The following is a 27,158-nucleotide window of genomic DNA, read 5'->3' as shown; positions in this document are numbered from 1 at the left end:
GAATGCATGGATGGATTGCAAGACTGATTTTCCCACTCATGTACTGGGCTAACACTCATATATAGGCAAAAATGTACAGTATGAAATGACTGTGGAGGGAGGAGGAGAATGTTCAAACATGAAATTATTTATTTATTGTCACTGTTCTGATTGCTGTTAAAAAATGTTTTATTTCAAATCATATCATATGTAATAGCAAGTTTCATGAAGGGCACAGAGGCACCCAAATTGATCCATTGTCAACATTCTGCCTCATGTGATGTATCACTATCTTTCTCTTTGTGTATACATACCACACACACATACAAACCACATACATTACGTGTATTCTCTGAACCCTTTGATAGAAAGCTGCACCCATCATGACCCTCCATGCCCCGATTCCCCAGTCTTTGTCTCTCAAGAACAAGGAGTCTTTTCTCAACAACTACAATTAGTCTCAAACACCTGATTGCCTTTGACTGTTTCAGTGTGGCTTGTCTTTATGCCTTTTACATCAATTTCTAACCCGGATACAGAAATGGGTAGCATGAATAAGTGAACTATCTAAAAACAGTCATGTCACTCATGTTTTAAATTTTACCAGCGAACATGGTATGTCAGTATGTGGGAAATGACTCAGTGTTGGTTTTAGGAAAAATAGATGGGTTAATACTAATAGAGGTTTCCCTTAGTAAGAAACCTTACCTATTTAGAGATTCATCGTATCAGTGGCACTACAGTTAGCTAGCATTCATTAGGAGAGACAGAACACCTTGTCTTTCTGTACTTTTGGTTCTGTTTTTTTCTCTTGTTATCAGGTAACCCAAGGTTTTGAAAGATTGTAGTAGTTTCTACTTTGTCAATACCATTACCCTGCTCCCTGACAGTAAGCAGCGGAGAAGTGGAGGGGGCATTGGTAATGCTGCATGGGTTCTGGAGAGATCAGGGGTCTTACACTACACCTCAGCTATCCCTTCACTGAGATGAGTAATGGTGGATGTCTCCCAAAATGGTTCTTGTAGCTGTTTTAAATCTCTGATCTAAATTTTTAAAATGCAGGTTTACCCTGTTGTGAATAAATAGAACTGAGATTTATGTTTAATAATCTATATAGCTCATTTTGATAACACATATCTGGCAGTTGCCATTTTTTTTCCCCCGAAGGGTCTTTGGCAGGCATATCCCTCTCCACCTCCGTGTTCCCAACAATATGCCTGTGTATTGGGGGATCCAGCTGAGAGAGCAGTGCCTCAGGGTTTAGAATGGGCAGCAGGATTTTGTGTAGGAGGAAGTTGTGATGCTGCAACAGTTTATGAAAAACAGGTCCCTTGGTAACATTATAATGGCAAAATCATCCAGGAGGCCATACACACATCCAGTGACAATGTACACACAGCAGTGGGCCTCAAGTATGTACAAACAAGTTTACTACCCTGAGCAGACTGTTGACTTAGTCATCCAACAGATGTACATTGAAAGGGAATGTTCCAGGAGCTGGGGCTTTGGTAGTGAATAAGACAGCCATGGTCCCTAACTTCACAGAGTTTACACATAAACTCTTTTGCTTTAAGATATTGTGCATTAAGAAGTATTTGTGTTCTGACCATATGACCACAGTATGTCATTCTCTAAACCTTTCAGACATGACTTGGAGCCACAAGAATTTAGTTTTAAAGCTGCTGGATTTGCCAGAGGAAAGAGCATTGGCTTTGAATGACAAATCATGGAAAGAAATAATTTTGAAAAGATCCTCCAGCTTGTAATGGTTTAACAAGAGCAGTGTGTTCAGAGACTATTGAGTCAGAAAAATATGTAAACGTCCATGTGTTCAAGTGTATAAGTGAGTAGTGGGGGGAACCTTCCCACAATGAGCACAGTGTTCTAGATGGTGGGGAAGCCATGTTTTGGTTCATCACGCTCAGGCTTCCATCAGCTTCCAGGCTGGAATGACTTCCAAATCAGGCTGCGAAGACAAATATCTAAGTCCTAAGGGAAGCTCCAGGGTGGTTCTTACATGGTTTTGTTTGGCATATTTTCTCAAAATTATTTTCAGATAGTTCCAGAGCAAGCTCTTAATTCATAATCTATCACTGCACAGTATCTTTGAATTACAGTTAACTGGAAACCAGCCATTTGATATCTAAATGTCAGTCTGGCCTGTGTCAACACAATTCTTGTTGACAAGACTAAGCTATGGTCCTAGATCATAGGTAGGACCTATGTAGTTGGGATTATGCTTGTCTGTGAATATAGAGATTTAAAATAGAGGTGGTTTGAACAAAAGAGATGTTTATTTTTGCATCGTGTTAAAATAAAAAGGTGGGAGGGGGGACCGGGATGGGGAATACATGTAAATCCATGGCTAATTCATTTCAATGTATGACAAAAACCACTGCAATGATGTAAAGTAATTAGCCTCCAACTAATAAAAATAAATGGAAAAAAAAATTGCACCATAAAAAAAAATAAATAAATAAAATAAAATAAAAAGGTAGATAGTCCAGAGCTCTTGGGGCAGCACTTCTATAAAACCTTCAGGGACGTGTGTTCCTTCCATTATGTTGCTGTTAGACGTTGCCTCCGTGTGTCTGTTCAACTCATGACCTGTTATGGCAACCCCCAGCTCCATTCCTCAACTTCATGCTCTAGCAAGTAGAAAAGAGAAGAGAATGGAGGACAAATAAAAGATATAGGAAAGAGGTCTTTTAATGAAAGTTCTTGAAACTTCCATGTAACACTTCTACTTCCAGCCCATTCACTAGGACTCAGTCATGTGGTGACACCTCCTATGACCTCCTATGCTGGTTACATAGGAGTCTTGGCATTTTCTGTTTTGATCATTCATTTGCTTAGGTAAAAATGGGGATTTTATTAGGTGAGTGGTTACTTTCTAGACTGTTATCTGAGAAGAGGAACGGATGGAGCGATTCAGATGCTGAAAAGTGCATTTTTGTCCTGGTTTGTGTTCTCCTCACAACAGTTCATCAAGTCGTATAGTAATGACTTCTGTTCTGTGTGTTTGCTATACTTCATTTAAAGTATAACTTAAAACAAAAAAAAAATTGGGATTCTAATACAAAACTGATGAAGAAAGACACCAACATTAGGGGTCATTCAGTAGTCTCTGCCACAATGTTGCCTTTTAATAACCTTGCGTATGTTTTAAATATTTCATATCAAAGCATATGTTTTAAATATTTCATATCAGTGTGCAACCATATATTTGCAACATCATCTGTATCAGTAGTATGATCTTATACAAGTGTGAGCTTAGTAGCTGCAGTTTTCAGGAAAGGTGTGTTAGGCTCTGCTAGAATATTTTAGTTACCCTAGGTAAGGGCCTAAAGATTACATGTGCTAGCCTCATGACTGATTTTAATGGTGTGTAAAAATAGTTTCCCTACCTCAACACTGACATGTTCACATAAAATTGGGGAAAGGAGAAGCTAGTAGCACAGAACAAAAGTAGTTAGGGCTCTTAAAAGTGTTTGAGGCTCTTCATGTTCTTACCAGCTCATAGCCTCATCTCAATTTGAATCACAGGTACATTTTGAACTTAAGGTAAAGTCCTAAAGCCCCACACAAGGATTATTCTGCTTGTTCTAACAAGATTGTGTCCCAGCAGGCATGCCACAATTTGAGTTACAAATAGGGAGGTCTGAAAAGAGAAGGGCGGAGGAGGTAATTTCTCTTAACTCTCCTGCAGTGTCTTAGATTAAGGTGGATAATGGTTCCCATTTTGCTGACGTGAGGCAGAGATGTCACTAAATAGGGAGAATGAACAATCACAGAGCTGGTTTAATTTCCAGAGGGGTTTATGGAAGCACCGTAACATGATGTGGCCAAATGTTCCTACAAGTATGAAGTAATCTAATTTGTTCCATCATTACAAGAAATTAAAGCCAAACACAATTACATCCCAGTAGTAAAAAGAATCAGTTCAAGTGCCATTGTTATTGACTGAATGAAGTGAGCTTTCTGATTACCTTGATCAGCCAACATTTTAATTTTTGTCTGCCCATTTATGCCAAATCACATTAGAGGGCCTTAACTGATTTTGACCAAAGGAGCTATATAAGGTGCAGTTTAATCTGAGAAGTTTAATTACTAGATTAGAGTTTTCAAATGGATATGTCTTCTAGATTTCAGTAAATTTGGGCATGTAATAATTAAGGATTCTTTGTTTTTTAGTGTTAGTAAGAGGTCCAAGATGAAAGACTTAAATTTAGGGAATTAATTTTTTGTTGTTGTTAGACCAAGAGTCTTTCTGAACAGGGGTGTCCGTTCTTCCAGGAGTGAGTCCAAAGCTCCTGGATGCTTTGGTGATTTGAGAGGGTTGCTTCCACAGAGGAAAGCCGGTGTGGTACCCAGACTTCCAGGGGAGGTAGAGTTGGGCAGCTAAATACTGTGTGATGAGCTCCCCCATAGTGTCCATATGGTTTAGCAGCCACACCAGGACACATTCGCGAGTGAAATGTAATGCTACTCATACTTATGCTGGGATAACAGACATAAACCTGGTCAATTCAAAGCCAGTTAGAATATATGAACCTCCTACCCATATGGAACAAGGGGCAATAGATATCCAAACAGACGAGTAAAATAGAATACTTGAAAGTGAAAGTGTTAGTTGCTGTCGTGTCTGACTCTGCGACCCTGTGGACTGTAGCCCTCTAGGCTCCTCTGTCCGTGGAATTCTCCAGGCAAGAATACTGGCGTGGGTTGCCATTCCCTTCTCCAGAGGATTTTCCCAATCCAGGTGTCGAACCCGGACTCCTGCATTGTAGGCAGATTCTTTACCATCTGAACCACCAGGGAAGCCCAGAGAATAGGGCATTCTGTAGGACACTAGGAAAGGAAAATGAAGATAAGGTTCGCTCTGCCAGGGATTTCTCTCCATAGCACAGAAGTTATTCTAATCACATGATATCTCAGAGCATAAAGTTTATAAGCCCCTGAACTGTGTTAATATTCCTCTAACAGTCTAGCTATTGATTCTTAGAGGTGTGAGAAACTCTGGAAACATTACAGAAAGGTAGCCTTAATAAAAGGAGTGTCTTAGGCTTTTTCAGTTCAACAAACATATATTGGATATCTAGTATGGGACAAGCAGTGTTTAACATCAGAGATTGAGAAAAGTATTTGATATGGTCCCAACCCTGGAGAAGTTCATTCTCATAGTAAACAAATCATGGCAATAGATTGTGTGGTGATCTAATTACTTGAAGAGTTAACTTCTTATTTGGCTCTCCTGCATCAAATATGATATCTGCCGGTCGCTGTCTTTAGAGGGAACTCCTGCTGGGTAGTAACCTAGATTTTTCCAGACCCCTACCCATGCTAGACACTATGGCGGATAAACAGGGTGAGTGGGTTGTTTCAGTGCTGCTCTTTTTACTCAAAGGTCTTTGTTTTCCAGACTGCTCATTTATTTTGTTTCCATCTGGAAAGCCCTTCCCTGTCATCTGAGCAGTTCAGACCAAATGAACAGAGACAAGCTATAGAGATTCAGGATGTCTGGGTTAAAAAGGTTTGCTTGTTTAATTAGATAAACAATTTGAGAGTAATTTCCAGGATTACTGTTCCTAATCACATCGGTAAAGGCTGGGAAGACCCTCTCAGTCAGTCAGTGGGTAATAGCATCTGAGAGAAGAGTGAAATGCTGGAAGGAGCTGGAAATAATTCAGAAAATCCTCCCACACTCTATATGCCTGCATATAAAATTCATTGTCATTGTGCTTTTCTGAGCGCTTATTTTTTACACACATAATCCAATTAATCTTCAGCATCACCCTGTGATGTACTTCTCTCTGCATTTTTCAAATTATCATAGAGAACAAGCTTAAACAAGTGAATTAGCTTGTATGAGGTCTCAGACTAGTCAGTGGCAAAGCTCAGGCAGTAAGGACTGCCTTACTCTAAAAACTATTCTCTTGAACTTTTTGTCCCTTTGTGGTGTAGAGTAACCCACCGTATGGTTCACTCAGAGATTAAGAGGAGCAGGGACCCACCCTGCCTCATTTCTAAATAAAGGAATTAAGGGATCGGGGAGGTCAGAAGAGCTGGAATAGAGCTTTATTCCTATAGAATGAGCACCTTCCTCCAGGAGTCAACCAAACGGGCTCAAATGCCAGTCTTACCCTGGAGAGTTACATTACCAGTGGTTACTTGCCCTGATGAATTCAATTCTAAACTTTAATTCCGCACAAAGAGAGCGGGACCCTCGTGCCACCGGGACCAACTCCTGGGGAGGAGTTAGGCAGAAGGAGCCGCAAGTGGGGAATTCAAGCTGCAAAATTTAATTAAGTTCTCAAATGGCTGGGTTTTCTTCACCCACTTATCAGCCAGCCCGTTTTTCTCCTCCCACAATTGCCTCTTTCATTGTCCTTTTTAAATAAACATTATCTGCTTGATGTTCTCGGCTTCCAGTTGGATTTCTTTACTTTGAGAGACCCGTGCCCACCCTTTCTTCTTTGCCCCAGTGGCTAAAGCTCTCTGCTTCCTTTTCTCTGTCTCTCATAGGCTTTCACTGAAGAGAATTTGAACACTTGGGGAAGGGAAAGACTGTTAACCTGTCTGAAGCCTAGTTCCACCACCTGGTTCTTGCCCCCATCTGAGCCACCAGGCCCTAAGTATCACTAAGTATCCCTAAGTATCACTCAGGTTGTTCCCTAAATCCCCACCCATATTGCAAACTGATTGTGAACCACCAGATGGAGGAAGACTTGGAAATTTTCTCCAGGAAGACTGCCATAGTTCACATGTCTTTTTATTTTTTTAATATTGGAGTATAGTTGATTTAGTGTTGTGTTAGTTTCAGGTGTATAGCAAAGTGATTCAAATATGCATACACATGTATCTATTCCTTTTCAGATTCTTTTGCCATTTAGATTATTACAGAATACTGAGCAAAGTTACCTATGCTATATAGTAGATTCCTTGTTGGTTATCTATCTTAAATATAGTAGTGTGTATATGTCAACCATTTGAAATCACTGTGATTGTTTATTTTTGGATCAGCACCTCTAGACTAGGGGCTCCCTGAAGTCAGAGTTCTTCTGAATCAGCTCTGTACACTGAGCACCTCTTAGAATATGAGATGCCCCCTAGCAGATGTTCAACATATTTTTAGTTAGTAATGACTCAAACCAAAGTTTTAGTAGACAAGAATGAATCAGTGTCAATAAAATCAATAAAACAGTGTCTGGTTTTCCAACTTTGTGCATGAAAAGGACTCATCCTTTGGTAAAACCAATATAGACGAAGTATATGGATTCCCTCCAGCTCCAGAACCCATCATCCCAGATCTTCTCCCGAGTGCCCCCAGCACTGAGTGATCTCAGGCTCATTGCACCCCAGACCTTCCTGCTCTTCCTATGAAGAGCTTGTCATCTGCCTCTATGCGGAGCTTCCTTTGGAAGAACTTTTGTATGAAGGAAGTAGACTGTAAAAGGCAGGAATAGAAGAGCTGGGAGGAAAGAAGGAAGGAAGTCCTGGATAAGCAAGGGGCAAGTATGACCAAAGACGCAGAGGTGAGACGGGGAGAGGACTTTCTGACGGGAAGCAGGAGGTGTAGGCAGGGTCAATCATAGGAGATGGTGAAGACAGATGGGTCTACTAAGATAGATTTAAAGGGCATCCCAGGAGTCTGATTGAAGCTTAGATGTAAACCTATATGCATTAAAATCCAGAATACGGTCTTGCATAAGGAGAGATATTATTCTGATTATAGAAGAAGTGCTTTGGGATTATGTAGAAATGACTGAAAAGGGGAAAGACCCCTAGAAATTGAAGGAAGAGCTCAGTTTTCTTGAAGTTTCTTTGAAAGCATTGAAGATCTGGAAAGGGAAATGAGGACCAAATGGAAAGATTTACTTTTTCTTATTCATCTGCCTGTGAAAGGGTTAGGATGTATGGCATTCTTTGGGAAACAGTGCTCCCTGTTAGCTTGGGTCATTAGTAATTGTTAAGTCATTGGAATTAGATATTTTTGGTCAGGCCAAGTTCCTCAGAGCACATCTCATAGGGGTCCAGTTGGTCCATGGACAGCTGATATCATTTGACCAAGACCATCCCTGAGTAACCATTGAAACCCAGTAAGGAATTCTCTGTCTTTTGACTCTAAATTAAATAGTCTTTGTGACCCCACATTAGTATTCTGGATTCCAAAAACGTTCAACTTAATTTCTCTGCCTTGAAACTATAATGTCCTTATGGGCTTGACTAAAATACTGCTCTCAGGAAGACTTCTGTCACTTGTGCTAATAAACACTGCAGATATTAGAGACTGCAGTCTGGCCACTAAGGGTTATGACTCTTTTTGTTCCATCCTTAAAATCCTGTCTAAAAATCAGATGCCAAAAATTTAAAAAGAGACTTTGCATATAAAAACTTCAAATGTGGGGATTCTTTTGAAATATCTGAAGATCTGGCAACAGTGGGTGGTCAATCCCACAAGTGCCCTCTGAAGTCCCATCCCTACTGCCCCTGCAGTACCCCCAACCATGTCATTCATTCATTCATATGATCTGTCTGGCTGCTATAGGCTTAGTATGTGTTCACCTGGTAAGTCTCTAGTGCCCTAATGAAACTCAGGCATGTATGGAGAAATGACACAAAATATCTGCATGTTAGATAGCTCATACCTTAGAGAACCCTGTGTTCCACTTATGTCTCCCTTGCAGTAGAAAAGCAGGCTTTCCTTTTATAAATTTATTAATTTATTTCTGGCTGTGCTGGGTCTTTGTTGCTGTGTGGGCTTTCGTTTAGTTGTGGTAACCAGAGGCTACTCTCTGCTTGTAGTGTGGGGGCTTCTCATTGTAGTGGCTTCTCTCGTTGTGGAGCAGGGCTCTAGGCACACGGGCTTCAGTAGTTGCGGCGCGTGAGCTCAGTAGTTCTGTTTCCCGGGCTCTAGAGTACAGGCTCAATAGACACGGTGCAGGGGCTTAGTTGCTCCGTAGCCTGTGGGAGCCTCCCATACCAGGGATTGAACCTGTGTCTCCTGTATTGGCAGGTGGGCTATTTACCACTGAGCTCCCAGGGAAACCCCAAAGGGACAGTTTTTATTAGAAAGTGAGAATAAGAGAACAAGAGGGAGACAAAACTGCCATTTATTAAGCTATATGATCCCTACTTCTGTGTTTTCAAACTTATTGGTAGATTGCAAAATCAATTTTGTGGGTCATGATCAATATTCTTAGAATAAATAGAATAGAAAACATCAGAGTGAATCATACATGGTAAGAGTAAATGTTATTTCATGTCAGTTCTACTTCAACTCTTTATATAGTAAATCAAATATGTGTTCTCTGTATGTTTCAGTTATATATAGATTTTCATTGTATTGTGTGTTTCTCATTTTTTTCACTTTAACTTAACTACATGTTTTGTTAAAAGAATATAAGCAAGTTTTGCTATGACTATTATGTATAACACACAGGCATCGCTTTTAATAGGCATTCACTTCCTCCTATCTTTTCTTTTTTTTTCAGTAATGTGTAACTGTTAAGCCCAAACTCCTAATATATGCCCCCACGTTTCCCCTTTGGTAACCATAAATTTGTTTTCTATGTCTGTAAGTCTGTTTCTCTTTTGTAAATAAATTCATTTGTATCATTTTTCAGATTCCACATATAAGTGATATCCATGATATTTGTCTTTCTCTGACTTCATTTAGTATGATAATCTTCAGGTCCATCCATTTTGTTGCAAATGGCATTATTTCATTCTCTTTTTATGACTGAGTAGTATTTTATACATATATATGGGCTTCCCAGGTGGCACTAGTGGTAAATAACCTGCCTGCCAATGCAGGAGACATAGGAGACTTCCTATCCCTGGGTTGGGAAGATCCCCTGAAGGAGAGCTTGGCAACCCACTCCAGTATTCTTGCTTGGAGAATCCCCATGGACAGAACTTGGTGGGCTATAGTCCATAGGGTCTCAAGAGTCATACACACTGAAGTGACTTAACATGCAATATAATATATATATATACACACACACATATATAATAAAATATGTATTCTCTTTGTGTTCATATATAATTATAAATGTATATTTTATACAAGCCATTTTATTATACTTAAGCTTATATTATACAAAATATATGAAATCCCATGGACAGAGGAACTTTGCAGGCCATAGTCTGTGGGGTCACAAGTCAGACATGAATGAGCGCAGACACACACATAATCTCACATCTTCTTTTGTCTATTCATTTGTCAGTGGACACTTAGGTTCCTTCCATGTCTTGGCTATTATAAATAGTGCTGCTATGAGTGTTAGGATGTATTTATGTTTTCAGATTAGAGTTTGCATCTTTTCTGGGCATATGCCCAGCAGTGGGGTTGGGGGATCATGTACATGCTTAGTCACTCAGTTGTGTCTGACTCTTTGCGACCCTTTGGACTATAGCCTGCCAGGCTCCTCTGTCCACAGGATTTCTCTGGCAAGAATACTGAAGTGGGTTGCCATTTCCTCTTTCAGGGGATCTTCCCAACCCAGGGATTGAACCCATGTCTCCTGTGTGTCCTGCATGGCAGGCAGAGCGTTTATCCTCTGAGCCATTGAGGAAGATCACTGGATCATATGGTAGCTCTGTTTTTACTTTTTAAAGCACCTCCATATAGTTCTTCTTCGGAGAAGACAATGGCACCCCACTCCAGTCCTCTTGCCTGGAAAATCCCATGGACAGAGGAGCCTGATAGGCTGCAGTCCCTGTGGTCGCACAGAGTCGGACACGACTGAGCGACTTCACTTTCACTTTTCACTTTCATGCATTGGAGAAGGAAATGGCAACCCACTCCAGTGTTCTAGCCTGGAGAATCCCAGGGACGGGGGAGCCTGGTGGGCTGCCGTCTATGGGGTCGCACAGAGTCGGACACGACTGAAGCGATTTAGCAGCAGCAGCAGCAGCATATAGTTCTTCATAGTGGCTGCACCAGTTCTCATCAACAGTGTCAGAGAGCATCCTTTTCTCCACCTCCTTACCTTTTAAAACTGAACAGGTACCAAAGCATTTCTATATATATTTTTTATATTAGGGGTTAGTACCCACATCTTCAAAAAATGAGCACAGTTAACAACGGTATTCATTCTACTTACTACTTTAAATAAGTATACTGGTAATAGTATGAAATATGTTTGTTACTGTGGTTCACTGTTAAAATGTTTGAAAGCCACTTCCTTATCTCATTTAATCTTCCCCCACAACTCTGAGGGCTGGAGTCTGGGCCTTCAGAAGAAAAATGACGGTCTCCACAGGAGTTGCAGTGCCTTATATTCTTTGATTGTTGGAAGGTCTCAGAGAATGCCAGAAAGGAAGGGTTTGGTTAGCTGGGGCCTTGAAGCTGATGAATAAAGGACATGTTCAGGGTGGGAAACCATGGTTATTAGATCACCAGAACAAACTATGAAAACAAAATATACAGACTGAAATTAGAATGTGAACTTAAATATCTAGAAGCAACTCCATTGGTTATTTTTGTAACAGAATATTGTATGAAATGAAATAAATAATGCCAGGGAAATGGTAGATGCACTGAGAATAGTGGTGTTAGCTAAATGGCAAAATTCAGGAAACTTAAAAATTATACTCCAAGAGTTGATATGTAATACTGTTTGAAAATATAAAGTCACCAGAAAGACACACCACAGCAATTGATTTTCATGGATCTCAAACGTCTTTTAAATCTAAACCCTTAATGATCTCAGTGCAAAACGTCCATACATTAAATGAACAATTCTAGCTAGTAAATGTGCCCTAGAGATTTATAAAAATATTTATATATATGCAGCCATTACGTTTCCGGGCAATAGGAAGAAAATTGCTATTCAACTATTTTTCTCTAATCAAGAAGGTGTAATTTATGCATAAACCTAAATACTCAATATGAAATAAAGTTTTACCAGATCAGAGGATGGCAAGAAGGGTTCACATTGTCTTGAAATATTATATATTTTCAAAAGCTAATCTTAAGAATGAAGTAAAACATGAATGACATGCATCTAGCTTTTTACAATAACCACAGTTTAAATTGTTTAAAGTAGCATGTGTGCGTGCTCAGTTAGTTGCTTTAGATGTGTCTGAACCTGTGACTTGTAGCCCATCAGGCTCTTTTGTCCATTGGATTCTCCAGGTAAGAATACTGGATTGGGTTGCCATGCTCTCCTCCAGGGGATCTTCCCAACTCAGGGCTTCGAACCTGCATCTCCTGGGTGTTGTGCATTGCAGGCAAATTCTTTTACCCACTGAGCCATCCTGAAAGCCCTGTTTAAAATAGCAGGTATAATGAATACTGTTGCTTATTGTGTTAATTTTCAGATAGATGTAGGTGCTAACTACTACTAGTATCAAAAATATCTACAGAGTTGTTTCAATAATTGTATTTGAAGAAGAGATGAGGAGGAAATGGATCACTGTTAAAATCAACTGTTATGTGTCCCATGTAACAAATCTGATAAATATTTATAATCTTCTCAACAAATCACACATTTAAGTTGAAAGGAAAACAGCAAAAATGAAATAGGCATATGGATATATGATTCTTCAAGTTAGCCTTAAAACTCAAATAAAATATGGAACATGGCCTGGGCATGCAGCCTTCTTTGGGATATACTTTTAGCTCTATTTACAAATGAAAAAAACTGATAGATTGAAAAGTTAACTAATTCACCCAGCTCTGCCACCTGGTTGCTAAGTTTCAGAATTAACCTTTGAACCTAGCTCTCTGCCCTCAATGTCATGCTCTTTCTATTGCTCATGACTATCATAGTAGGCCACTAAAAAAGATGACTCTAGAACTCCTGGCTTACTGCTGACTGTGCATCTGGACTTCTGCAATGGATTCTTAATCTCCCTCGTCCCTTCCTCATTTTATCCTCCTGGGCCACCAGTGCACTTATCCAATTCCCTCAATATTCATTAGTTCAAGGCCACACATTTGAGTATTCAACTTTGTTTCCCTTCTGCACCCTTGAAGGAGTCTACTCCATCCAGGTTATTTTTCGCCCACACATGGAACCTTTATTCAGGCTCCAGACATTTCTTCTACCTGAAAAGAATGCCAGCTGACTCTCTCCTCCCATAGCCATTCAAACCACAGACTGCATGGAAACCGCCTCCCTCCTAGTTCACTTTCTTCCTGGAACCCTGAACAATTAGCTACAGCGCATACCTCCTGATCCCTGCCCTGAACTACAGTAGCGCTTCCAAGCTGAATCATTTTTAAGCAGCAGCTGGTCATGTGTCTGATTTTCTCAGCAGGGTATTATAAGTTCTTTTCCAGGTCCAAGCCAGTGAATCATTTGTGTTCTTGTATTTTACAGCAACCAGCACATCAGAGAGACTTTCTAAGTGTGTATGGATTTATGGACTGCTCTCTTTCTGGGGAAGAGAGAGAAAGGAAAAAAGGGAAGGAGTATGATTACTCTCTGGTCATTTCTCAAGAGTACGCAAAGGCATGAGGAGGGCAAATAAGATGTCCTTGGTAGAGATTTCAAAAATATGGGAACCCACAGAACATATGTATTGTGTTTATGCTTTCGGACTCACCTGACGTGGTATAGGGCAGAGTTTTCCAAAGTATGCTTCAAGACATGATAGTTTTTGCATTCCAAGATCAAATCCAGTTAAATAATACTTATTAAATGACATTAAACCCATTCTTTACTCAGCAGTAAAGAATCTGCCTGAAATGCAGGAGCCACAGGAGGCCACGAGTTTGATCCCTGGGTCAGGAAGATCCCCTGGAAGAGGACATGGTAATCCACTCTAGTATTCTTGCCTGGAGAATCCCATGGACAGAGCATCCTGGCAGCCTACAACCCTAAACACAGGGTTGCAAAGAGTCAGACACGACTGAAGCAACTTAGAACTTGCACAGCACTTTTGCTATAGAGCTTTTAGCTTTTGATAGGTTCATGTCCATTAAGATCGCTACATGTATTGTATGACATTCCGCAACTTTGCTTGCCCACAGAATTCTCTTAGTAAGGAGAATCTTATAGGAATTCTGTTGTCATTGTTAAAGAGTATCAGACAGACAGTTTGAAAGCAAGAGGTGGAGCATAAGAGATAGACGGAGTTAGAATACAGCTAGAGAGACATACCCAGGACATTATCACTGCTTAAATTCTACTTGGAAAGAAATAGTCATTTTTTTTTTTTTTTTACAAAGTATGCCTGGTGGTGGTGGTGTAGTTGCTAAGTCATGTCTGACTCTTGCGACTCCATGGACTGTAGCCCGCCAGGCTCCTCTGTCCATGGAATTCTCCAGGCAAGAACACCAGAGTGGGTTGCCATTTCCTTCTCCAACAAAGCATGCCTACTTATTGATTATTTACTCACAAATACATGTTGAGTGCCTGTAAATGTTAGGATCTGTTCTAGATGCTTGTAGAAAAGCCTAGAAGCACATGTAAAAATGATATAAACACAGTCACAGAGGCAAAGTTCATCAGATTGTATCTAGGTGGAAGGATTGGCTTAAAAAGGGCAGTCTTAGAAAAAGTGAAAGTATAAGTGTTAGTCACTCAGTCATGTCCAACTCTTTATGACCCCATGGACTGTAGCCTACCAGGCTCCTCTATCCATGGAATTTTCCAGACAGGGATACTAGAGTGGGTTGCCTTTCTCTTCTCCAGGGAATCTTCCAGACCCAGGGCTTGAACCCGGGTCTCTTGCATTATAGGCAGATTCTTTACCATCTTAGCCATGAGGGAAGTCCAGTCTTAGATGGGATGGTAAATAAAAGGAGCTGGAATGGTATGATAAAGCCCACTGGAAAAAAGCCTTCTGTGGACTCAAGAAGTATGATATTCATAGAGTAGGAAGGAGGGAGTTTATACAGCTGAATTTTAAGTGAGGCACTGACATGTTAAAAACAGAACTTAAGATTATTCTAACTTTATAAACAGGACTGATGAGAAAGACTGAACCCAAGAAGATCCAATAGTCAGCTATTACTCAAATCTAAAAATAAATAGATGAGGATCTGACTGAAAGTGGCAAGATGGCAGTTGTAGAAATTAAGAAGAAATTGGTCAATCAATTGGCAAAGTATTAGATGGGGATATTATTGGGACAGGGGTAGAGGGTGTAACTATACAGCAGAGAAAGCAAGATTTTCTATTGATCAATAGCTTTATTTCTCAAAATATCTTAATTTCAAACAGAAAACATCCATACCTGGTGTTCATTGAATCTAAACTCATAGAGTTCCAGAATCATGGTATTGGATGTGACCTTTGAAGATATCTGGTGAATTTTGAAATGCCCTCTAAAGTATAATACCTGACCCACCCAGGTTAATCAGTCATGAACAACCTAAAAACTGACACCCCACCCAAATAAAATAGGGTCAGAAGTTATAAAGTAAATAAATATTAGAGCTGGGTAGGCAGAAGAGATCACCTAAACAAATCCCTACTTGCTGTAAGGAATGCTTTGTGTAGGAACGGACAGAGATAAAGATTCAAAGACTGTGTTATCCCTGAAGGTTGACTGTAGGTTAGGGAAACACAGATATCTCCTATAGGCCCTCTCCCCAAGAGAATCAAAATGACTCGTAAGGTTCTAACAGGAATGCTCCCTCATCATTGGACTGTGAGCTTCTTGAAACCCAGAGTTATTTCTTTCCATTTGGTGTGCTCAGCACCACCAGGTGTTCTCAGCACAGCCAGGCATACTCAGCATAGCAGGCATTCAATATATGTTTATTCAAGTGCAAATAAAATATGTAGTTCTAATAGGTTTTTTTTCAGCCTTTTGGCAAAATATTTATTGCTATTTTATTGAAACAAATCCAAAGACAAAAGCTTCGTCACTAGCATTTCTAGTCTTTGTTGTTGAAATGTGAATTAAGAATGAAAATCATCTTACCCCAAACTTATGGATGTGTTTGGTCTGTTTTGAATGTCAATGGTCATGCCTTGATACTCTCCTTGGAAATTCTACTTTTGCTTTGCTCTTGAGAATTTCTCTCCCTACCTTCCCCGCAGTTCCCCTCCCATCCTGGGCCTCCTAACTGGTCTTGTCTTTGTCCAGCCCTCGTTTCATGCTCTCCCCAGAGTAATCTTTCTGAGAAACAGATCTGACCCCGGCACATCCTCACTTAGATTTTTAATGGCACCTTCAGAAAAAAAAACTAAAAATTCTCAGAATAGTACACGAAATCCCCCATGAATACTTCTCCACCTATACCTCTGCCCGTTGCTGGACCCAAACTTTGCATCGGTATCTGCCTCTACCAACTCGAATGGCCTGTATTCTCCAGCTGGCAATGGCACAGGGTTATCTCAGATGTCACCTCCCATTCTTCACTTGGTTAGTTCTTCAGTTCATCCCTGAAGACTCGGGGCTGAATTCCCTCTTTCAGAAAACTCTCCCCGAACTTTCCTAGGCAGTAAGTAGTAGGTGGCACCTGCCCTGACCCCTTCTGTGCCCCGTGCTGACACTGCACCTGTGCATACTGCCTGGTTTGGTGGAAACTTACATCATTGCCTTCGTCATCAGACTATGAGCTTCTTGAAACCCAAAGTTACTTCTTTCCACTTGGTGTACTCAGCACCTGGCACATAGGAGCTATTCAATATATGTTTATTCAAATGAAAAGAAAATTACTATATTAGTACCATGTAGACTCACCGAGAGTACACAAGAACTTTGAACTGCCTTGTCCATTGCTGCATCCCCATCATTCAGCACAGTGCCTGGAAAAGAATCTGGTAGGTCAGCAACACAAGGTTATTTAACTCACGGTCTCTCACTTAAACTAAAATAATCTACAGGCTTCTTGTTATTATCTCCAATCCTCAGGTGAGGAAATTAAGGTCCAAGAAAGATTAGGTGATATGCCAGGGGTTATGGCCTGTGTGTAGTGGAATGGAGATGAGAACCACCTCCTACTTTTCCATCAAGGAGTGATATTACTTACAGTGGTAGATGTAGCACATAAAGTCCCTAATCCAGATTCTGATTAAACTTGGTTTTAACTCTAGTTTCTTGGACAAAATTTCTTCCTGCTCTTATACAGAATTCCAAAAGCTTCCTCTTTGTTTTCTGTCTCTCCTCTCCGGTGTCAGCCCAGGCTGACATTTCAGTTTGATCAAACCTGGCCTCTAAGCTCAGATTAAACAAAACAAAACAAGAAGACTCTTTATCTCAGCATTTTGTAACTTCAGTAACTTTATTAAAGTTTCAGGGGAGTGGAAGATTTATAGTGTGAAATTATCCTGTAGACCAAGCTGACTCCTTTCAGTTACACACACACACACACACACACACACACCCAACGGAGCATATTCTCCCCCTCTCCTATGTGGAAGATACCACATAGGAAATATATCTATGGAAGAGACCACAGATTAGTTCCACCCAAACCAGTGCACCTTAACGTCTCAGCTTCTATAACATCTTCTGCAACCTTGTCAAACATTATTTTGCACTCTCCTTGAAAGAAATTCTGGATACAGTTATGATGAATACAGTATGATGATGATTCCAGAAGACTAGTTTTTAAGAGCAAAAAGTCTACTCCCTCACAAGTCCCATTAGGCAATTCTTCTATTCATGCCCGACATATCATGAGAGCACATGCTTCTGTCAAATTTTAATACTGAGATTGCCTTAGATAAGAACAACCATCAGAGAACCAAATAGTCTGTAAGTTATTAATTTTACTTCTACTAGTAACGTGGCTGAAGATCACGGTCTGACTGACTTCAGCCTAGCCTCTCTGAATCCCGTTTATTGCAGAGTCCTAGAATTTTCCATCTCAATAAAATCAGATCCCCTATCACTCAGTACTCTGAATCACTCAGTGTCTCCTCCTTTTGAAAATTCCACCCAAAGCCCCTACTACACATGCCTGACAAGACTTGCATGACCAGTGTCTGTGGATTTCTGCAAGGCCCTACTTATGGGAGTTTCTTTTGCTACATACACATACTCACACATCTTTTGAACTCAGGCCCATAATGTTTTCCCTTAAAAATTCTTCCCACCCCCTTCACTTACCTCCTGTTTCATTCTTTAGGACTCGGCCTTCTCCCACTCCACTCTGATTTAAACTGCCTTCTGTTATTCTCCCATCGCCTACATGCTTCCCTCTTTCAGATTGCTTTTTACATTACAGTATGCCAAAACCATCTCTACCCCTGGACTTTAAGCTTTCCTGGAATAAGGGGCACATTCTTTTATTCATCTCACTTTTGCAGACTCTAATAAAGTGTGTGACATATATTTGGTGCTAAATAAATGTTTGTTGAATTACTGATGCTACTGTGATGGTACTCAGTCATGTCCGACTCTTTGCAGCCCCATGGACTGGAGCCTGCCAGGCTCTTCGATCCATGGAATTTTCCAATGGAGCGGGTTGCCATTTCCTACTCCAGGGGATCTTCCTGACTCAGGGATCGAACCCACGTCTCTTGGTCTCCTGCATTGGCAGGTGGATTCTTGACCATTAGCGCCATTGTACTAGAAGTCAACAAAACCCAATCTTACATTTATTTCATTAAAAAAAATTCTCCTGCAGCCTTAGGCAGACCAAGGGAAAAAAATCACAGATAGTGGGAAGATACGGAAAAAAACTCACAAAATTATGTATACCTTTTCCTTAGAGGTTTTTTTGAAGTACTAAGTGAAATTTTATATTTTTCATAAGATTTCAAAGCAAGAACTTGATGCCAGAAATACACTTGGAAATGAGAACAGCTTGCCACTGGCAAGCTCTGCTTAAACCTGTTACATGTACACATTGAAAGTGAATCCAACTCCTTCATGTATTTCCCATCAGATAAAATGTATAGACAGAAAAAAGAAATTGGAAAAGTTAGAGCTAAACTGAACCAGTCTTTTACTGTATTAAATTCGGGGAGTGACTAGCTTGGAGTAATACGTGGTGAAATGGAAATCATATTTCTCTAGTTCTACCTACTTTAGACACTATCAACTCCATCCTTAGGAACAAAGAGGGAATTTGGGTGGGAGTTAAGAAAGAGGAAGCTGGAATTGTTTAAAAAGTTATGTATTTAATTATTAATATTTGTTCTTCAGAGCTGTTTAGTGAAGGGCTTTTTTTTTTAAACTTTAAGAAAAATATGAATCAGCTGTTACAGTTTATATTTATTTTTTTAATTAAGGGTAAGCAAATGGTGTCCAAAGTAAGTGACTTTTTTTTTTTTTTTGACTTGTTCTCTTCATTTACACCAATAAGCCTGTCTAGGAGTTATGACAAATTTATACAGACCTTTAATCAGTCAAGAGTTGGCAAAGAAACTGACATCCGCAGAGTCACACATTACGTAGAATGGATCCTTTTACCTCAATGGTCAATATCCCTGTAACTTGTGGGTAAAAGTAAGCGACTGAACATTTCACAAGAAAACGACCTCAACCTCCAGCTCACCGCTGTGGCTCTGAGGCGATTAGTTTTTTTTTTTTTACCCTTTTCAAAAGGAAGCTGCTGCTTCAGCATCTTCTCCTGGAGCTCCTGGCACTGGTTCAGGCTGTGTGTCAGGGGAACCCTTGATCGCATCACAGTGACGGAAGCCAAGTGCTGGCCTGCAAGAATTGAGGACTGTTTGTTCACAGAAGATCCTGAACAGAAACACGGGTGTCACATAGTTCAAGGGGGCCTTGAAGGAAACCGATGCTGCCGTAGGAGGAGACTTCCAAACGCTCGAGTTATTTCTCAGTTGCCGTTCCAGAGCCCTCGCCCGGCTGTTATGAAATCTGGCCAAGAGTTGTTGCTTAGGCAGTTTCTCCCTGTAGTTCCTTCACTTAGTTAGACTTCAGACAGGGAAATAAAAGAGTTTTCATATATTTTCAAGTAGTGCCACGGTGATGGCTACTCTCTGGGGAGAAAAGTATTTTATTAATGAATGCAGTGTGTGTTCTTGGTAAAACCCCAAATTAAACTAGCTCACACTGTTTTCATCCTGCGAGCTGTTGGTGACATTTAGGTGTGTTGTTTGGTGACTCAGTTTCCTGGAGGATAGCAGGAAACTCCACATTGAGGCTTTTTTAGTGGGGATGAGAAGGTCAGTTACTCAATGTCTTAACAACATTTGGGGTTAAAATTCCTAAAAGTTCAGCACTAACACTGATCCTGAACAACTGTGGCTAGCCATATTGCCTATCAACCTAGGAATTTGGGAAAAGTAGTATTCTCAGCTCTATGCTAATATCAGCAGTAATTCTTCTTGTTTTAACAGTAATTTTTTATTTGAGCAGCAATTTTATATAACTGTTTTTTGTTGTTAGTGATTATTTTCTTAATTGGTATGTAGATGTGCTCTGGTCATTTTTTTTCTTTTTTCATTCTCCAATTTATACAGTGCATGCAAAGGTAGTTAGAACCTAAAATACGTACACAGACCACATTTTTATTGTGCTCAAATGCTGATTGTCAGAGGGGCTAATCTATGATTGGCACATAAAATAGATCTTCTGAAACAAGCTGTCCATCTTGTCACTGTACTGCCTTCTTAAGAGCAGGTCTGGTATTTGAGTGCATATTGTCTTGACGCATTGAAACTTTGCTGAATTACTTTTCTACTCTTAGGATTAAAAATTAAACACTAAAGTGTAACAGGTGGAGCCACATCCTGCTAGGTCCAAGGCCTATATTTCTGAAAAGCTTCAAGAAGTTGGGGACGATGGGAAGGGAGATGGGGAGGTCCCCTGGGGCTCAGATTTTGGAAAAATTGGAAAACAGGGGAGAGAAACACAACAATGAAGCCTTTGAGGTGGGGAGAGGGGATTCCTGGCTTCCGGATATAATCAGTGACTGGAAAGATGGCAGTGAACAAACCCTAGACACAGTGGTTATGCATCTTTAACCCACTTGGATGTGCTAACTGTGGATGGCCCAAATCAACTGAAATAAGTTAATTTCCTCTTAAAATTCATACATCCTTATCCTATACCTTAGAGGAAAGAAAAATCCAAAATAAAACCACATAGTGCACGTACTACCATCACAACTAGGTTAGCTATAGTTACATATGGAAGATATTAAGTAAAATGAAAATGTGTTATGGTCATAGGTTTAATGATTGCTTGTGATCTTTAGGGTATGGGATTACAAGGAACTTTCTGCATTCCATCTTTGTTTCAGATTTTATAACAAACGTGTTACATTTTTATATACTTAACCAGGGAAAGGCTGTACAGATAAACTACTTTATACTTGTGATTTAAGATTAAGGTTTTTCCTTTATTGGGGGGAAAAGCTCCAATCTTACACTTTAATTCACCTGGCAAGGTTAGGTAGGTGTTGGTTCACTGAAAGAAATATTTACAGAGATTGGTGCAGGAAAAAAAAAAAGTGGAATAAAAGAGGCAGTTTTTAACCTAGAGTTCTCAAAGTGAATAGCAAACAGTTCAGGAATCCTTGATAACAGCCACATGGTCCATGTAACAAATACTTTGAAAGTTATTTTAACTTTTATAAATTTTATATAAAAACCTATCTGGAAAACCCAAGAGCCTGAGATTCAGTCCATGAAATTTTTTGTTGTGCCACTGACCAAATTTCAAGGCAAGTGGAGTCCAAATTTCAAGGGCAGAATTTCTTCTCCGATACCTGTAGATTTGAAGACCAAGAAAAATGATCACACCAACTTCATGTAAGCTTTTCTGATTATGCTTTCTAACTGACAATAACGGAAGTTTCATAAGATGGACTCTTCTTGGGAGTTTGGATGTTTTCCTGCTCTGAAAGGTTTGCTTATCTGCAGGCTAATAGAGTGAAGTTCTCTGCAATTGATCCCTTATGGTAGAGCTCCCCCAGGGTCAGTTTTTGTGAATAGAACCTGCTTCCATACGATGTCTTTGAATGTAGTCTTTTCTCAAGTTTGTACTTTATTCTGTGCATGGTACGGAGAAACACTCTTTCAGACTCTTCCCCTTAGCATTGCAATACCACCCTCCTCCCTGATTTGCAGTTTCTCTGACCAAGGAAGCAACATAGGCATAAATTGCCTATGCCCATAAGGCGTGGTGCATTCACACTGCCGTTGAAGATAACTCAGACAATTCTGAATGTGAAAATATAGCATATTGTCAAATCTGTGAATTCTAAGGAGTGCTGGCTCACAACATTGTATGTTTTTGTTTATGTCCACCCCAAAATTTAGACGTCGGGGCTGGGTTGGGTACTCAGCCTGGTCTTAATACAAATACTTTTAATTCCCACAACCGCCCTGTCCTCTTCAAGTAGGTAAATCCTAAACCCCCAGAAACCCTAAAATCCAAACCCACGGAAACTGATTGCCCGCGTCCTAAATAACCCAGTTTGTGCGACCCGTCGGGCTCTCCAGGGAAAGCTCGCAGGGTGGTGGAGACGCGGAGGTTCGGGGCGACCCGGACGGGCTGGGCGTGCGGGGTCCCTGCGGGCCAGGTGCGCGGTCGCGTGTGGTCCCCCCTGAGCCCCGCGGCGGGTGCGACCCAGGGCGGCCGGCGAGCTGGCGGCGGGTTCTCCACGCCGGGTTTTCCGCCGCTCCCCTAGCACGGGTCCCTGGCAGCCCCACGGAAACACACGCTCGCGCCCGCTCCTCGGAGCGAGCAGCGCGGGATCGCGCGGGGTGATGCGGCGACGAAGCGGCGGGGCGACAAGGGGGCCGGGCGGGCCGTGGCCCCGGGCTGTCTAGGGGTGAAGGAGTCGTGGAGGGGCCGGGCGGCGCTGAGGGCCGTGCGGGGCGCGAGGGGGAGTGTTCCCGGAAAGCCGCGGCGATGGAGCCGCGCTGCGCCCGCCGCCGGAGGAGTTGAGAAAGAAAACAGGAAACGTGGTGGCCGCGCAGCCGGCCGCGGCTGATTCATTCGCTTTGAGTGAGGGCTCGGCAGGAGGGGCGGGCGTGGGGCCGCGGCTCGGGCCGGTCGCCGCGCAGATCGCGCCGAGGACCAGACGCTCCCTCCGCGGGGCGGGCTCCTGGGCGCGCGCGCCACCCCCCTTCGCCATCCTCCGGCACCAGGACTTCTTCAAAGTCGCATCGTGGGGGTTCTGGTCCGTGGCAAAGTTGGCTTGGCGCACTTGGCGCGCCCTCCCTGGACGCCGAACGGAGACGCCAAGCTGGAGACGGCGTGCGTTCCCGAGGCCGGCCGCCCCGCTAGCAGAGCCCCGGCCCCCCTCGCGGTGCCCGGCTCGGCAATATGAAGAAGCAGCCCTCATGTGCGGGCGCCGGGCATCCGAGCATGGCGGGGTACGGCAGGATGGCTCCCTTTGAACTCGCCGGCGGCCCCGTGAAGCGCTTGAGAACTGAGTCCCCCTTTCCCTATCTCTTCGCAGAGGAGGCCTACCAGAAACTGGCCAGCGAGACCCTGGAGGAGCTGGACTGGTGTCTGGACCAGCTAGAGACCCTGCAGACCAGGCATTCCGTCAGTGAGATGGCCTCCAATAAGGTAAGCCCCGGCTCGGTTCTCACCGAGGCTCCTAGGCTGCTAATTCCCACGTTGGTGAAGCCATCAGTCCCCGTGGACCCGGGAAATAGAGGTTTGTCACACACACTGCATTTTGGCTCCCTTGGAAGAAGATTTCTGGTGCTGCCTGTGCCCTCCCTCTCTCATCCATTCACTCTGGAGAAATTAAACATTTTACAAAAGCAACTTTGACATAGTTTTGATTGCAATACCCGCAAGACACAGCATGCGTGCGTGCGTGTGTGTGTGTGTGTGTGTGTGTTTGTTTGGAGGGGTACTTCTAGGTGACACTTTGCCCTTGCAGCAGAAACGAAATCCTGTCTACTGGCAATCCATGTTTTAGGGTATTCTTCGGATTCTCAGTGGGAAGTAAGAGTTGCTAGAGGTCAATGCACTACTTTGGATGTCACCACCTACTGCACTCACACTCAGAAGAGTTCAGTGAACTTGGAACCTTAACCCACATTTATCTTAGTGTCAGGGTCAGGGTACCCTGTAAGAACTGAGCCTTTGTAGTTTCCCTTGGCCGTATGTGTCCACAGGGGACGTCAAAGTTAAGGTTATGGTCACTGCCTTTGTTACTGTAGATCTTGGAGAGAGAGCCCAGTTTTCTGAGGTTATTTACAGTGATGATTCAATGGGGGCATTTGTGCCATATATGCCAAGATGCTGGTCTTGGTGGATAGTGCAGTTCAGTGGGCTGAGAAGCAACCTTCCACCTGGCACATTAAAGCAAGGTACAGTGTTGTCCGTTTTGGTGTATTTTTTTTTGGAGTTCCTATTATTTTTTTAATCTTTAGTTATGTAAGGAAATAATTGGGATTATCTATGTTTTTAATGATTGTTTGACTCAGGGGCTGGGAGGCATGGGCATGTTGGATGCAGATGTCTGAAGGATTTAGCCAGTAAGGACTAATAACTTCATGTGGCAATTAATAACAGTTGCTCCTTAAAAATATTTAAATATTTTGGCCCACCTATTTACAAGGTCAGGAAGGTTATGCTATTTTACTGCTTATCTGCATGCACATATTTTTCAAAGAGCTATGCTTTTTTTTTTCTTAGTGTTCTATAGTTCTCGTCCCACCTGTTTTTCTCTCATTCAGTTTTAAAAACTATAGCGTATCACTTACTTGATTGTCTTATCTCTTGACAGTGCTTACATAGACAGCAGGATTTTTAATTGAAAGTTTAGCTTCAGATAAACAAGAAAGACTCCCCAGTCTCTATCTGCAGGCACTAATCTACCCATAAACACACTGACCTACCCGTATGCTCACCAATGATCAAATCTGTATCTTTTTTTTTTTTGGCGTTTAAGCCTCATTTCTAAATTTGGTGTGATTCCTCATGAAAATGACTCCTACTCTCTGCCTTGGCATCAGGTGCCATTGTTCTCATCTAGCTAATAAATTCTTAGTTCATTGATTCATTTTATAATATATAGGTTGTTCTTTCATAATTTGGTTCATAATGGCAGTTGACATATGCTAAGGATCTCCAGTGTCCTGAAGGCTGAATGGGACCATTCTGTAATGGGCCTGAGTTCTTATTCTCTTGCCTGGTTAATTCTGTGTAGTGAAAGGAGAAACCAGAAGACACCAAAAGATGTGCAAGCCTTTGCTTATATTTTCAAGATGATTTGACAGTACTTTTTCAGCACAATGAACCTCAACAGCTGTAATTACTTTTCCCCAAAATCTGTACTTTTAATGATGAGACCTCTGTTTGAATTTAAAAATGAACGTGAAATCTAATCATGTAAGTGACTTCAGTTGTCAAGCAATTAATTTATCTGTACTTTAAAATGAAAAAGTAAAATTTGAGGTCTCAATGATTAGTCAAAATGATTTTTTTTTTCTTTTAAAGGCACCAAGTAAGGCAAGGATTTTTTTCTTTTTCTTTTTCCTTTTTTATTGTGAAGGCCCCTCAAGTAGACTTTGAGTTAATTTACAGATTTAATGTAGGAGGTGAGCTTATTTCAAGATGCAGTCATTCTAGCTGTGTTTAAGTCTTGTATTGACATGATCCTTATTTTTAACATTAAAAAAATTCTACTCAGCTGAGGCTGTTGATTAAACTTTTCATGTCTAAGCCATTCATTTTTTTTTTCCTTAACTCATTCATTTCTAAATAAGTGCTAAGCTCCTGTGACTTTTTATAGATGAAAACGGATTAGCATAGAAAGAAAAAGCTCTTGGTAAAGGTTGTAAAGTTACCCTTCAGCCTGGTAACAAGGGCAGGAATAAGTCACATCCACATGAGCTGTAAACTGAGTTGGAGCAGCTGATCTAAAGGTCCCCAGGAGTGATACCAAGTCTAAGTCCGAACTGGAAATGTGACAGCTTGCGTCACACGTCCACTAGGTTGTCGAGTATCTCGAGTGTGAATGAATAAGTCTGAAACATTGCTTTTGGTTACTAGTCTTATTACCATCCTTTCTTTCTACATGTACTTATTTGAACCAACCAGTGTTGGTTGTTTTCTTTGTTTTTAATTTTTTGTTTTATTATTTTTCTTTGTTTTCTTCTTTTTTTGAGGCTTCAAAAAAAGTGCCCTAATTGATTAAAATAACACAATAAAATACTAGTAAGAAATCACGATTTATTTGGAGAAAATATTTACTATGAAAGTGGATTTGGGTGTGAGGAAGGAGGAAATTGATTCATCAGACTCATTTAACAAATTGGGTTAATGGATTCATATTTTAAAAAACCTGAACAGAAGGAATCTTAACTATTAGCAGTTTTTAAGGGATGCTTTAGAAGCAACTAGATATATTTCCTGATTGGGATTGTAATGTGTGTAATGCTTATCAATAGTATTGAGACAGGAAAATTATAGAGTTCTTGGCCAATGCCAGTGTTGGCTGTAATACGTGTAGGATGCTTGTACCAAGTAGGGGTGAGATACTCCAGATGGCATTTAATTTGAGTGGTTAAATCGACAGCATTTACTCTCATAAGCACGTTAATCTGCCTGAGATTTGTACAGATTTCCTTGAGTTAAGAGAGGTTTTGGTGATGTCTCAAAGCGTTGGTGGCAGACAGATCTGGAAGTTGAATCACAGTTTTATTTCTTACTAGCTGAGTTACTTTAGAGAAATGACAAACTTTTTTAGCTGGTTTTCTTAGCATAAGATGAGCACAATGATACTTGTTTTGAAAGGCCAGAGTTTGAAAGAATATGTATAAAATAGCTAGCTAATAATGTCTGACATGCACTATGCCTGTCGTTATTAGTATTATTGTAGGTTTAGGTTCAACTTGATTTATTGCTTACTTGGCTAAATTTTTTTTTTAACCGTTCAGTTGTAATCTATACTTGGTATTTTAAGTTTCACAGATTTTTATAATCCAGTTCTTAATTTTTATAATACAGTTCTGTCTACAGGACACATTTCTATATTACAAAAAGTGTTTATACTTTCTTAAGCATAACATAGGCATAAACATTTTGAAGTTCTAATTAGAAGCTTAATCTTTTCTAAAATTTCAGCTACAGAATTCCAAACAGAAGAGCTAAATATTTTTCCTGTTTTATTCTAAAAATGAAAATACAGCACTTATTAATTTTTAGAAAATACTAAACTTAATGTGGGATTGGTAGGTATATTTTCATCCTTTGTAAAAATTTTGCAAAGCTAAAGTAACTTTTAAGACTATTTTAAAGGCCAAATAGTTTCACAGTATTTTTGGTTACCTTTTTCTCATGAAAAGTAAATTGAGGCTGTGAGGAGAGTAGGCCAGGAA

General features: G+C 40.9%; 1 protein-coding gene across 8 annotated transcripts in view; it reads left to right on the top strand.

Annotated features, from left to right (window-relative positions):
* The window catches only part of PDE4D (phosphodiesterase 4D), a 948,758-nt gene that overhangs the window by 867,339 nt on the left and 54,261 nt on the right, over positions 1-27,158 (top strand). For 7 of the 8 annotated variants that reach the window (XM_070476717.1, XM_070476718.1, XM_070476722.1 and 4 more), the window contains one exon: positions 23,276-23,388. In XM_070476717.1, coding sequence (XP_070332818.1) covers positions 23,276-23,388 — 113 coding nt within the window. Of the gene's footprint in view, positions 1-23,104; positions 23,190-23,275; positions 23,389-27,158 lie in introns of those variants that run through there. The other variant, XM_070476724.1, reaches the window with a different exon arrangement.

This window comes from Odocoileus virginianus, chromosome 14 (genome assembly GCF_023699985.2).
Source record: "Odocoileus virginianus isolate 20LAN1187 ecotype Illinois chromosome 14, Ovbor_1.2, whole genome shotgun sequence".
NCBI lineage: Eukaryota > Metazoa > Chordata > Mammalia > Artiodactyla > Cervidae > Odocoileus > Odocoileus virginianus.
Note: the sequence above shows the minus strand (reverse complement) of the source record. Positions and strands in the feature narration are given on the sequence as shown.